The following is a 15057-nucleotide window of genomic DNA, read 5'->3' as shown; positions in this document are numbered from 1 at the left end:
AATGTCTCAGGAAACTACACTATAATGATCATTTCTTTGTGTCTCTTGCAGAGAGTTTTAAATACTCCTATTTAAGTCCTTTTCATAACCAACACTACTAGGTGTCCTCTATTATGTCATCCAGCTATATTATTATCCAATGACAGCCTTTTAAAATATAACAAAATATATGGCAATTTCCTGTACTACATAATTTTACTTAATGCTGTCTTCTTCATTTAAAATAATCTTTATTTTGGTGCTAGGCATTTTTGACGCAGTCACAATAGCCTCTCCTTCAAAAGCTAGGTCTCTGAAATACAAAAATATAGCAAGGCGACCCCAATAATTAAAGTGCATGTTCCATACTATGTTTCTGTCAAACGTTAATAGGATTTGAATGTTACATAAGTCAAAAGACATGAATGAACTCTAAGAAAAAAATTTTTTTTTAATTTAACTTTACCGTTACCTTTAGAACCTTCATTTGACATTCTTTTAGAATGTACATTTAATGGTATCTTCCATTCCAATTTCCAAACAAGCCCCAAGGTTTTCTAACATTATCATGTTATCCAACATTTAAATTCATCTAACCTTGGTAATGATTACATTTATTATTTCTGGAAAACCTAAAATTCTAAGAAACTTGAAAAAAAGATGTATTTCAAAAGCCTTTAAAAAGTTTATTTATTGAAGTTTATAAATTCCAGAAAAGTATGCTGACAGAATGCATTAAACAGCATTTTTTTCAGCCTCAGTTACTACAAAGGACACCAAGACATCTCTATCGCTTTTATTTCAATAAAACATAACACGTATAATATTTCAGAAGTATGTTAGTATAATAAAGTATCCATCACTCACCTAAAATTTCTATCATGAGTAAATAAAATATTTGGTAATCCTAAACTAGTTCTTTCTAAATACTCAGAGCTTGTTTTTATTTTGTGAACATTGTAGCATGGTAAATAGCCACATAGGGAAGTAACTTAAAAGAATTCAAGATTACAGCAAAGGGCAGTTAGATTTAAAGATTTTTTTTTATTTAAAAAAAAATTTTTTAAAGGCAGTGTCTGAAAAACTTGAAGTCCCCAAAAGATTCATGGAAATAATAATATTTTTTAAATTAAAAAAAAAAAATCCATACAACAGTTCCTCATCCAACTGTCCTAGTGTTTACGCTACACATGGACAGAAGTCTCCCCTACTATGAGGCTCCATTTCCAGCATTTATTTCCGCTCTAACTGCCACAAATTATACAATACTACAGCTGAACGCTGGGCCCCTTTCCTTTCATCTGCACGCCAAGAGCAATCAGATTACCCTGGTAACCAGCGGTCACATGACCAGCACCTGCTCTTTTGGCTGGATGCCACTGACTAAAGCCATCTGCTTCCCTCAATCAGCTTTCAAACATTCTCAACACCTGCGCTGCAGTGTTTTGTGGTTTCTTTTATCAAATCAGTGCAAAACTGCTTCCAAAACTTTACATATTTCTCAAATTTGTTTAAATCAGAGGTAGGCCTGTCACAGAGTTGAACCACTGCCAGGTAAAGTAAGTCGGCAGCCGGTGCTTTTCACGGTGACCTCTCCACACCAGAACGAAGTACACAATTTAATTTAGTGGGGTTACTGCACCCTGTGTGAACTATCCTATAGGAGTAAAAAGGCTTACTGTCTTAGAGCCACCAGAGCCCAGGTTTGATGAAATATCAATTTGCCGAAGGAGAGAAGTGCTAATGATTTTCCATCTGCCCTTCCCATGAATGAACTATGTGGAAGCTCCAAGGCTGTTAAAAGTCAGACAAGACCTCTCCAAATGCTTCGGAAGAAAAAGCCTGTAGCCAAGGGAAGCACTCACCCCAGATCTGATTACTGAAAGATTTCTAAACTCATTAGACTTTGCGCTATTAACATTGCTCAGAGACAGCTAAGCATTTCTACACTGACATCTTCTCATGACATCAATATACAAATCAAAAACATGTCAAGAAGTCAAAAAAAGCTACAAAATCTTCATTGTCCAACCCAAAGACATTACAATTGAGGACAAGATGAAGTTACTTTGATTTTTAAACCGCCTTTGCTACTGTGCAAGAAGCTCATTTGGATTTTCAACTAAGTGTTATATTAAAACTGCTCTGTCCCCAGAAAAAGCCAAAGTCAGAATTTTTAACAAATGAGGTGTAATGAAGAACGGTGCTTTGCGCACTGATGAGGGTCAGACACACCTTAGTTCAAGTTCTGACTCTGTCATGTAGAACCTTTTCTGTCTGGGACCTGGGACAAGCCACTCCATTTCCCTGCGCCTCCGTTTCTTCTTCTGTAAAAGGAGGTTAGAAATTCTATCTTCCTCCAAGATTCATTAGGAGGTCTAAGTGAGATAGTGGATGAAGGCCTTGGCAATGTCTGACACAAATGGCCAAGGACGCACACACATCCGGAAGATATGCAGCTGGGAACGTGTTCTGAAACGTCTGCAAACAAATCCTCTGACATGACTCAGACCCGCTTGGGCCAAATCAACTGAAGACTGAGAGACAGAACCCCACCTTGCTACAGATCATTTCCTCTAAGCAATATGAGAAGGAAGGCCCTTTGTCCACAGTGCCCAACACAAGCTGGAAGAACAAACCAGCAGACAATCTCAAAGGCCGGTCCTCTCCAAGCCCAGGACCACTGCTCCAGCCCAGGCAGGTGTCGTCTCCCACTTTGCCCATCACAACTGCCCACACCCCCTCCGACTGCTGCCTCTGGGGTCCCACGGGCAGCGTGGCCACCTCTCAGACCGCTGGGGAAAGGGCACACAGTGCACCTCCACTGTCGTGATGTAAACTGCTCCGGCGCAAAGCTAGTCTTTTCTAATGTCAGAGCCAAAACACAGCCATACAAACATTCCTCTCCCAAATTACAATTTGGAAAGCTGGAAGGTACAAACAGGACAGTCCTCCCGTTGAGGGTAAGAGAATGTTACTGATCAGAAACATCCCTTAAGCTGACACTCCAATATTGAGAACCGGGCCACCGAGTGGCTTGGCACAGTCCACAGAACCTCTAGCAGCTGCGTGCTGGCTGCTCACGGGTGTAGGTGATACTGGCCTCCACAAGGTGACCTGCCGGCGAGGATCACAAGAAGACTGGGGGCGTGCAGGGACCACTATCTCACTCCAGCCCTAACCGGCCTCCGCCCCGGAGAAATCCTGTCTGCTTCCATTCTGCTCTCCCAAACCCACTCTGCTTCCACATTTCCTAATTCAGGGATGTGGCGCTGCCACCAAAACCAACACCAACCCACCCTCTACGCATCACCACGGTGACCAGCTGCGGTATAGACCTGACCGCACCATCCTGCCTGAAGTCCTATCCCATGTTTAACAGGCCTGCCAGTCTGCACTGGCTTGTCAGGCCTTCTGCAGCATCTGCAAATGGCAACAGTATATTTCTACTCTTTTCACACCCCAAACCCCCCACTCACCTTTATGCTGCCGACACCCAGAACTGCTCCCTGAGGGACCCACCTGTTTCTTCCACCTCCTTTCCCCTCCCCACTCCACCTACGGCCATCACACACTCAGGGAAGCCTCTCCTAGCCAACGCAGACCGGATCACCAGCCGCATGTCATATGGACCCCACACAAGGAAGGGGTATTTAAAATATACAAAATGTGGCGGTCGCACTCCCGCAGTGATCCAAAACCAAAGCTGTACGTGGGCCTGAGTGTGTGTGTGAGTGCAGGTCTTTCCCCAACCAGCCCTTAAGCTCAGAAAGAGGAAGAAGTCTGTCTTATTTATCTTAATTTTCCTGGTGCCTGGTCAGGTAGGCTCCTTATCAATTTTAGCAGATCAATTTCACTAAAGAGCACAAGTCACAGCCACGACAGCACTCACATATACAGCCCTTATGATGTGCCAGTGCTTTTCTCATTAACTCATTTAAGAAAACCCCACAGATTCTATCTTTATGATGAAAGACCTATGAGGCTCAGTAAAATAGGACTGACGTGCTACCGAAATAGAGTGAAACTTGGCAAGTTTTCAAAACCAGTACATCGCTATACGCCCCCCCCCCCCACCAAGTCCTTTTATTTCCTCAGCCTTATCTCCGCCATTGCTGGTGTGACCGAGATATGGAGCCACCCACTCCCGAGGCCAGGCAAACCCCTACACCCTCAGAAGCAGCACATTTCTCTGGGGACGGTGCTAGTAGTCTGAAGGACCTATTTCCATTGTGCACTTTACCATGAGAGCCGGTCACACGGGTGGCCAGCTGGACGTGCTGAGGGTCCACAGCTTAGTGACATTTAGGTCACCACCATTAGACCAGGCTCTAAAAAGTGCTATAATGGCCCCCAGTATGGTCAAAACACAAGCCGCCTTGATGAGAACTCTGAGAACCCAAACTTTATCTTCAGAGAACACATGTTATATGGAGGGATGAACTAAGGACACTCCATACCCTTTACGGAAGAGTTTGTAGTCAGCTTCCAACTGTAAGGGTCTACACTGAAGGGCTACGTGGCGGGACCTAAAACGGGGTGGCAAGACCTCATTCCACCAAAGACATAGCACAGGGATAACGAATTCTTTTTGGTGAGAACAAGTATACGCTTTTTAAACAAGCCAAGGGCCAGAACTTACTAGAAATCCCACTAGCTGCCCTGGTGTCTTGCAAAACAGAATGCAGTTAAACACTGATCAGCATCGGCCGAGGGACCTAAGTCCTCCACAAAAAGGCAGTTTGAAGAGGAACCACAGGTGATGAGCATATGGTTCGTGAAGGTCTGGACAACGGGTGGGAATCCTCCATCAGTCAGACACTTCAGATGGAAGAAGTCCGTGAAGAGTCGCCTCACCCTGGGGAAAATCAACCTTGGGGCTTAGGTCGTGAGGATTAATCAGATCTGTTTGCAAGGACTCAAGCCGAAATGTCATATTATAATCTTTTAAAAGAAGAGTAAAAGCTATTGAAAAATATCCTTATATTTTATATGCTCAAAAGGCTTTTTAATAAAGACTCAAAACTAATGGATGAGAAGCCAGAGGCGAGAGAGACGTTCCTGGCATAGGACGTTTGCAGTGTGCTCCAGCTCTAAAAGATCCAGGCTGCCGTAAGAAAAACTGCAGTAAAGCTGTGAGGGTCAAGGGCCCAGTCATGGTGGAGAGAAAAGCATCGAGCCTCTCAACTTGAGTGTAGGATTCTCCTCTAAGTTTCTGAACCATGAGAAAGAAATTTAAAAGAGGAAGAAGTGAAGGAAAAAAGAGACAAGATAAAGCACTAAGCTCAAAAGTGTCAATTAAGGCAACATAAAATAGGATACATCAAGTAAAATTAAAGCCACAAAACAAAATAAAAATTTTAGAGAAAGTCCTTGGGCCAAGATTTATGCAGTGGCTGAACTAGAATGTAATGAAATGCCGGTGACAGAATAAACTAATGACGAAGAGATAAACTGCGCAGCAGACAGTGGACACAAAGGCCAGCTCCTTCCCACAAAGGTGATCAGAGCCGCCGAGGTGAAGGGGAAGGCCTGGGAGCACTCGGGAGAGGCTCCACAGGGCGATCTTGGGCAGACAGCATCTGGGAGCATCTGGGCGGGATGGGGGGATGGGGGGGATGGAGCACCAGCCTTGACCTGAGCTCTGTGCCCTCGGGCCGGCCAGGCAGCCTATGGATGCTGAGCTGCCTGCTGGGGGTCACATGCGTCACTCCAAGGGGGTGCCCAGCCCCCCCCCCCCCCCCCCCCCCCCCCGCCAGCTCCTAAATTCCACCTAGAAATTCTTCACCCAGCTCTTCTGGTTGAGAAAGAGAAAGAAGAGTTGAGAAAAAGAGAGAGAAGGGGAGGGGATTCTATTTTATTTCTGAACAACAAACATAGGACTTCAGTGACAAATTAATAGCGTTTTTTTTTTAAGTTCCTTGAAAGTCACTGGATGAAAACACCTCTAAGACATTGAATTTAATCTAAATTGTTACCTTAAATAGCTCTTCTAGCATCAAGTACTCCTTAAGTATATTAACCATGCTGAATTTTTAGGAAAGAACAAAGAAAGTTAGAAAAGATACAAAAACCTAATTTGCTTTCATTTAAAATAAAAGTATATTTCAACTCAACGTGCCTCACTTTTACATTTTACAATCAAACCTTCCAAGCATGAAGAAGCTGAGGGCCTGACAGGCAACACGTTCAGCTAGAGACGTGGCATTGCTAAGACGGGAGCCATACCTGTCTTGTTCCTGGGCCCAGGTCTGAGTCCGAGACCTGGCCTAAGGCATCCAACCTCCTCACACTAACCTCCTCACACACTCTCTCTAAGAGTCCAGTGCATGCCTGGCCTTTTGGGGGTACACTTCAGACCTCGACCTGTCCTGGTGAATGTCTTCTGTTACCTGGGACTATCTCTGGGGCCCCTGGTTCATCAGAACCCAGTCCTGAGGACAGCTACAGGGTTGCTGCCCCTTATTTAAAGGAGGAGGAAAGAAGGGAGGGAAAGAAAGTATAATAAAAAGCTAGAAAGCCTTCTAAACAGCCAAATTCATTTTTAATATATTAAATATATTGGGGGGAAACTCCTCATGTAGTCAAGAATTGTCATTGAAAACCTCAGGGTCACTGAGTTTTATGGACTGAATTAAGGTCTGCCAGTGACCAGGAAAAGAACTCTAGTTAGCTAACACGTTATCACATCCCAGAAGCCAACATGAACACCAGCCGCTCTGGCTACATGGCACCGCCTGGCACTGTGATGGAACATAAAGAATTGAGTAAATCAGACATTACAAAATGGATGCAAATAGTACACCCTTATCCTAGAGCATATCCCCCAAGTGCCAACTGTCAGTGTCCAATTCTCAGATGCCACTCTTATTTTTAGGCACTGTGCTCCCATGACCCCAGAGGGCTGATGCTGGGCTAACTGTGGCAGTTAGAACCCCATCCCCTGGATTCATAAGGATCTTCTCAGATCGGCCAGCATGGCCAACACAACAAGTGAGATGGGCAGCTTGTCCACATTTTAAACAGGTGCCACAGGTAGGCAGAGAACTAGGCAGAGCAAACAGTAAAACCCACAAGGAGAAAATACTCCCACCCATCCTAACAGGAGAAGCCGAAGGACCATGACGTTATACTGTTCATACAGGCTTCGGGGCTACATACACAATTAGCATTCTAATGGAAGTTCAAGTTCTCTCTCCAACATCAAAAGTAAGAAGAATGGTGTCTTTTTTAATTCATACTACTTCCCCAGTTAAGATTCTTTTTTTTTTTTTTTAATTTATTTGAACGAGAGTTGGGGGTGGGCAGAGGAAGAGGGAGGAGCAGACTCCCCGTTGGGCTCCATCCCAGGACTCCAAGACCATGACCTGAGCAAAAGGCAAATGCTTAACCAACTGAGCGCCCCAGGACCGGCACCCCTGCCACCTGTGTCCCAGTTAACATTTTAAAGCTAGGCCACACAGACTTGTATGAGAAGCTGGAGGGAGGGCTGGTGCTTCAGATGGCTGATGACGTGCTCACGGTGGATCTGCACAGCATCTAGACTTGAAGGGGCCCTTACCTGGGTGGGCAGAAGACAACTAGCAGAAAGATCTTTCTATATCATGTGACAAATTTTGCATTTGTACAGATTTTCATACCTTTCAAAAGCATTTTCATATATGGACTTTTTTTTTTTTTTTTTTTAAAGAGAGAGAGGGAAATAGGCTCCCCGCTGAGCTGAGAGTCCAATGCTGGGCCTGACCCCAGGACCCTGAGATCATGACCTGAGTGGAAAGCAGAGGCCCAACCCACTGAGCCTCCCAGGCGTCCCTTATATGGACATTTTTAATAATCATTTAAAAAAAAAAAAATCAGCCTAGGACTCCTCCTGCTCTTTATCCTCCGTTCTAAGGTCACCACCACAATGTAGAATGGCAACATGTGCCCCGCCCTAAAATGCCACTTAAGAAAGTCTTTGAAGGAACACGTCTCTAGAAATAACCCCCTTTAGCATTCCACTGCCACCACCAGCCTCCTCCCCAATTCAACTTCCATCACATGGGCACAATGAGAGTTGGAAGCAGGGTCGAAGCCACACTCTCCCACATCAACCACAGAGGCAGCAGGCCACCACTCTCAAGCCCACCCCAGCTCCCTGGACAGGCAGAAACAAAGGTCAGCCAGGCCCAGTGCAGTCCCTCCCTGCATCTAGCACAGGGAAGGAGTCAGCAGAACCTGCTTTGTAAGGGTCAGTGGTGCTGGGCATTCTCTTGCCCCGAGGACTAGCAAACAAACCACGTGTTGCTAAATCTAGCACAGTCTGTACTAAAAAGTGCCTGATGACTACTCCCTCCCTGCTCACTCAGCCAACTGAGGACAAATCGGATGGAGGAAGGGTGATAAGGTGGCCTGTCACTGAGAAGAGAAAGACTTTGAGATGGTCATCCTGAAGCAAAAGAAGGATTTGGGATTAAGAGCCAATGGTGGGGCGCCTGGGTGGCTCAGTCAGTTAGGCATCTGACTCTTGATCTTGGCTCAGGTCATGATCTCACGGTTGTGGGATTGAGCCCTGAGACTCAATCTCATCCCCACCCTCAGTGGGGAGTCTGCTTGAGATCCTCTCTCTCAACCCCTCCCCCTGCTCACATGCTCTCTCTCAAATAAATCAATCCTTAAAAAAAAAAAAAAGAGAGAAAGAGAGAGAAAGAAAGACTCTCAATAGCCCCCTTTCAAAGAGAAGAGAACCTCTGAGACCACCAGGGAAGGCAGCTACCTACCTGGTATCCCTGACCTGGAGCTTGGATTTAATGAACCAGAGACTGGTAGGGCAGACCAGGGGCAGAGAAGCACAACGCCCACAGGCACATTTTCCCCCTTGTTCCTCTCCAATGCTGAAAGGGCTCGAAAGTCCATTTTGTGACCACACGTTAAAAAAATCTGTACCCTCTTCTGCAGGCACACTGTTTAAAATACCTAATTCAGTATTTCCAATTATCCAATGCCACAAATCAAAACTAAATCATAGGATATAAAAGAAAGAACAAAGAAACAGAAGAAAATCTGCGGGTTTAATTTACTTTATTACCTACGTACCTGAGGGAGAGGTATCTTGACTCTCCAGGCTTTCTGTACTGATTAAGCAAAACTAGTTTAATGGTTTGCTTTTGTGTCTAATCTCTGCTGAGAAATTTTATGTGTATAAGAGCACACTATATAAACTATGTACTAGGTTACCAAACATAAACCACCACGGGGCTTGTTGGCTGAATAAAAATATTCCTCAGGTAAAACGCTGCTACTTTCTTAGATCCTCAGAGGAAAGTTGCCACATTAATAATGATAATGACAGTGTGGTTTGCCAAAAATATACTCTACATGTTTTTGGTACTTTGTGTTTTTGAAAAATAAGAGTGGTACATCTGCCGTCCACTTAAAATATTGCGTCCATCCTCCTTGAGAAACGGCATTTTAGTTTCCTGAGGCTGGGAAACGGCAAGGAAGCTGCACCAGAAGCGAGTCTCCACGGCTCCCTTGAACCAGGGCTTCACCAGGCAAGTCACAACCTCGGGCCAAGTTCCCTTCTTTATGCCCATTCAAAGAGTCTTTATAGAGCTAAATGGACCACTAAATCCTTCAAGAGTCATTCAAAGGAAGCGCTTCCTCCAAATTCTCTCTCACTGCACAAGGCCCATGCTTACACAACAGAAAACACACTGAAGAGAAGAATGCAAAATTCTCCTGTTTCAGCTCCTTGAATTCTTCCAATATGCAAAATGGTATCCCCTCCAGCCCACAAATGTCTTAGCTCTTATTTTCAATATTTACTGCCAATATTTGAAGGCTATAAGGACACCTGGGGAGAGCACCAGGAAAAAAAATGGGTAGAAAAATATATATTTAACATAAAAGGGAAAGAGGAAAGAAAGATACATTTCTAATAGGAAAGTGGAATGTGGCCCATTTTTCTACTTATTAAGATTTTAAATGTCTTTTCCTGAAGTGCTGAATACCTTTTTCTGTTTCTCTATCATTCTATGTCCCAGCTTCTAGGTGGATTCTGTGAGTTTTTCTGCACAGGCAAGGCAATATCATTGTATGTGGGTTGCCAAAAGGGCCAGTTTGCTGGGAATGGCCACAAATGCAAGCCCCAGCCGCCTTCCGGAATGCAGGAGAATGGCAGGTGGTGAGACAGACATCCCAAAGGCATAGAGTCAGACCCCTGAGGACAGCCACCCTTTCTAAATGTGCTCTAGCATCGAGAGTGTGTGACTGAGGCAGAACAAGCTCTCTCCCTGCCACAGACATAACACAGAGCCAGGCAGACCAGCAGTGGTTACTTCTGTCACCGCCCGCTCAGAGAGCGTTATTTGTTTGCGGAACGTCACCAATGATCCGGCATCCAGGGCCGAGTGGGAAAGATGCGAGCAGTTCTACGCTAAATTTTTCATTTCACTTCTGTTTATTCCCTTCTATTTCAGCCCTCTGTAGGAAAATTATTTTCTGTATAAACAAATTCATCAAGTTAACTTATTCAAGGATGGAAATAACTGGTATCACATAACATTTTGCAAAACAAAATTGCCACTGCTGTATTCCAGTGCTTAAAAGCAAACTGCTATGGCAATTCAACCCCAGTGCTAACATAACCCAAACCCCCTATTACCTTCATCACTGCATATTCAATTTACATAATTATTCTGCTATGCTATTCAGAATTTACATGTAGTTGTATAGCATTCTACTTATCTGCACTTCAGGGACATGATTTCCTTCCTAGATTCAGCAGAACGCAAGACCACAACTTGACATACTCAATTCATCTGGCCAGTAGAAACTGTGGCTCAACAAAATAATGGGTTGGTTTGTTAATTTACTGAAAATCTCTATTCGATTACCATCTTCTTGGACAGCCACCTCCATCTGACCATCAATGACAGGAAAGCCTCCCGGGATGTCCTCATCACACTCTGTCATGACTCAGCAGGTGGCCCAACAAGTAACCGGTCAAGTCACCAAGGCCAACAGAGGTCCTCCAAACACTCCTGGCACCCCTCAACAGGGCCCATGTCTCTGGGCCCCGTTACAGCAGCCCCCATTCTGCATGAACTTCCCAACACTCAATGGAAATGTTCCATTTGATTATCTGCACACCACTTGGGGATTAACAACTGTCACCTCTAGGAGGCATCCACTGAACTATGACCCTAAGGCAATGGGGGGGGGGTGGTGCCCAACACTCTTCCTGGGAGAAAATAATCACATGCCCTCTCTCCTATCAAAAACATGTGACTCTAATGCAAAGCCATTACTCGGATTCAGCAATGCCAAAAATTTACTCTGCACAGACAATTCAAACTTAAGGATGAGCAGCTGAGAGCACACACTGGAATTTTCTCTCGTGGGTAAACAGAGGGCCTCTCTCCGCACCGAGGCAGCCCAGGTGATCAGAACTGACTGGATCTGATGCCCCAAGTTCCTAACACTTGTTTACAGCTGTTGGGAAATTTTCAGTAAGTTTCACTGTTCAATACAGCATTTTGATATCTGCCCTAATATATCCCAAAAGAGGTAAGGGTAAGCTAAAAGTATGTTTTTAAAGACAGGACTGACTAGGTCAAGGTAGACTCAGAACCTGAAAGTAACATACTTGGAAATTTATGACAAGATCCAAGACACAGTGGGTTTCTTTTTTTTTTCTTTTTTTAATCGACGTTTATCATTAGGTGCTAGATTCAAAAAATTAAGGATACAAACTAAAAAGACAGATAGACCTTGAGGCTAAAGCTAGTCTTGGTGACATATTTTCCGAGTTCTAGGAAGCTTCTTTAGAACACAGGCTCTTACGTTTCAAGTTTTAAAGTGATAATAATACATTCTTTTAAAATTTTGCTACAATTTCTCCTTGGGAAAAATAACCATATGGTTCCTCCTACCAAAAGCACAATACTTAGCTTTTAGGCAATTATATTTCTAAAAAACCCCTGATAAGTCAGACTGAAAGTCTACCCATACCCTCCCTGCTCACATCCTAACACTTAGCGGAGCACCTACAAAGAATAAGTACTTAATGAAGCATTTAAATAAATGAAATATTTCAATAAATGAAAGCAAAATTTATAATGGGTTGTAAGTTTAGAAGAGTGTTCACCTGGGGGAAAAATGGTTTTTAATTAAGAAACCGCTTACTGAGGCATCAAAGAAGGTTCCTAAGTTAAGTTACCTGTAAGACTGAGTTACTGAATAGAATTCTGTTATTTTGGCACCATAAAAAGTACTGATGACAAAAATTTTTAAACGACTGTGATACAGACTTTCAAAACACTACAGAATAACTTATTTGGGGGTTGTATAGATATTCTGAGCAGAAGTTTGAAAATCCAACTTTGCTCTTTCCCTTTGCAGGGACATCTCCATAGTCACAGAAATCATCTCCGCTCTGTATTTGCACGTGCACCCACAGGAAAAACTACAAGTCAAAGGTTTGCAGGCCAGCGAGCTCAAAAAGTTCTCAAGCACGTCTGTCGCAGACCTGAGCGTGCGTGTGTACACACACGAGCGCGGATGTGTGTGTACACATGTGCATGGGGGTCAGAGGGGGAGTGTGTTTTCTAATGAAGTTTGCAAACAGGTTCAGATTAACCAAGTCTGACCATACTTCCATCTGGAAACTATATTTTCTAACATGAGCCATATTCTGAAAAATAGATTCAGATGTTTGGAATTGGTTCAGAACAGTTGTAAGAAATGTTCAGTACAAATGAAAAAAATTAGTCTTCAATGTCTTCTCCTCTCAGCTTTTCTTACTGAGTAAATATGCCTTCTGGGGGGTCAGAGTCGGTAGGGGAAGTACAGAGGGAAGTATGGAGTGGAGGAGGGTATTTCCTAGAAGCTAAAGAGTGTGCTATTCTTGCATGCATATCTAATGGATAACTGCTATTTGATTTCTCCCACGTTGCCCACTAGCATTTCAACCCTGCCCCTGGAAGGCTTACTCCGCCAAGTGGAGAGAATTAATTCTCCTGTTTCAACTTCTGGGAAACAGGGCTGAAATGCTGAGTGAAATACAGTGACCTATCTTGCTCCTGTAATCCTTCTTTCCCTGTTTTGCATTGTCCTTGAAAATGAGGTTGCTGGTCTAGGCTTATAAATAAGTAAGCTGGTAATCTGGTTCTATTTGGTCAATGGCAAACTTTCACAAAAATACAGGCAGCAAATGATTTTAAAATTACAAAGAATTTTTACCCAGTGAAGTCTACAATGTACCATCCAAATAAACAGCTTGTGGTAATTGAGTCCTAAATCCCAGAATGTATAAAACTCTTTCACTTTTCAGGTTGGGTTATCAGAGAAAGGAACCCGGTAGCAAAAAGCAAAGTGCTGCCCCTCCCCCATCCCCAGACCCCGCCCCCTTTCAAGGGCTGTCGCTGCCCCCGCTCATTTCTACACTGCGTTTGAGGGTGGTTATTTCTGCCCACAGCCTACCTTGACTTTTTGCTGGATTTGGGTTTTGGCGTGGCAGTTTTTGCTTTCTTTTCCTTTGGCTCTTTGGGAATCTTAGGGGCTTTCGGGGTCTTGGGTTCCTTGGGCTCTTTTTTCTCCTTGGGTTCTTTCGGTTCCTTCGGATCTTTTTTTACCTTCGGCCTTTTCTTTTTCTTTTTCTCTTCTTGGGACCCATCTAGTGAGTTCCTATTTAGTTCTTGGCTATCAACCCCACCAGGGAAGTCATCTTTACCAAAACTTTTACTGGGCTCCTCGGCAACAATGTGGTTGTTTTTCTTCTTCTTCTTCTTCTGCTGTGGCTGCTGCTCTACGGACGGCAGGTAATCATCACTCTTCACTAGCTGAGCGTTCGGTCCACTAACCTGAGTCATATCCGGCACTGGTTTCTCCAGAAAGGGCTCCGACGGAGAATGCTAAGAGACACAAATGGGAATTGAAATTAGTTTATCATTCTTCATACTTAAGAAAGGAACTGAAAGTTAGTAGCTGGTGCTTCTGAAACTTTACACTCAAAGTAGCAAATATTTTACCAACTATACGGTTGTAAAATCTATCCTTTTCTCTCACCCAAAAGACAAGAAAGCACTTACATAAACGGTTAAAAAAGAAAAAGGGCAACCAAGCAATACAGTAAAAATTCTGGTTCAGGAAGAAAAATAACTCTCATTCACCTGAAGACACTGTCCATTTTCTTAGCAGCCCCTACGTGTGTGGGACTTGGCGAATGACAGAACAGCGGCAGAAGCTAACCCAAAGAATGAATTTAAATGGAGTTCTTTTCCTCATGTGGGAATGAGAACTCAAATTAAAGATACATAATTAAGCCGCTTTTGGAACAAGTATACTGAGCACCGCATGATTCAGGTACTGTGAAAGTTTGAAATCCAAATATCACACACAAATCTTATATGGTACAGGCCATTTCTGATTTAAATGACATGAAAATGACACATTAAAAGCACATAGCCAAACTTCATGACTCGCGATTCGTTAAATTTCTTTTACTAACATGAAATGCAGAGAGTGTTTATCTTAAGTTACTAAAGCTTCATGTTTTCACATTTTCCTGAGGAACAGAAAATCCAAACAATCAAGCTGGTAAGTCTTGCAGATTTCTGACATTCACAAGAAGTGCATCTAGAGATGGGCTTAACACAGTAGAGACTATTAACAATTAGGATGGGATGTTAACTGGTCAGCCAAGAGCAGAGTCCTCTCCAAACCAGGACAGGGGTAGAGTATCATCTGCACTGCAAATTACGACATCTAGTGAACCTTTGTAGTTCAGTGAAATACTTTAAAATGTCATATCTTCAAATGTCACTCGGGGTTGGGTTTGTTTTTGACTTCTTCATCTGCTTCTCCAGACACTGAATAGTAAGTATAACAGAAACAGTAACAATAATGGCTGCTAGTGGTTACTGAACAGTCTTACTATGGGCCATGCACGTGCTAAGCACCTGATACCCCTGACACCGTTCAACCCCCACACCAGCCCCAATCAGGAGCTGGATATGGGCTCTGACATTCAAGGATGCAGTCCTATTCCCAAGAAGTTACATGCCTCCTGACCATACCACTTCCAAAAGGTGGGGG

At 43.6% G+C, this 15057-nt stretch overlaps 1 protein-coding gene across 7 annotated transcripts in view; it reads right to left on the bottom strand.

Annotated features, from left to right (window-relative positions):
- Window positions 1–15057, bottom strand: part of CHD7 (chromodomain helicase DNA binding protein 7) — a 188535-nt gene that overhangs the window by 70652 nt on the left and 102826 nt on the right. For all 7 annotated transcript variants that reach the window (XM_032316781.1, XM_032316780.1, XM_032316782.1 and 4 more), the window contains one exon: window positions 13444–13874. In XM_032316781.1, the coding sequence (XP_032172672.1) occupies window positions 13444–13874 (431 nt within the window). The remainder of the gene's footprint in view (window positions 1–13443; window positions 13875–15057) is intronic.

This window comes from Mustela erminea, chromosome 16 (assembly GCF_009829155.1).
Source record: "Mustela erminea isolate mMusErm1 chromosome 16, mMusErm1.Pri, whole genome shotgun sequence".
Taxonomy (NCBI): Eukaryota; Metazoa; Chordata; class Mammalia; order Carnivora; family Mustelidae; genus Mustela; species Mustela erminea.
Note: the sequence above shows the minus strand (reverse complement) of the source record. Positions and strands in the feature narration are given on the sequence as shown.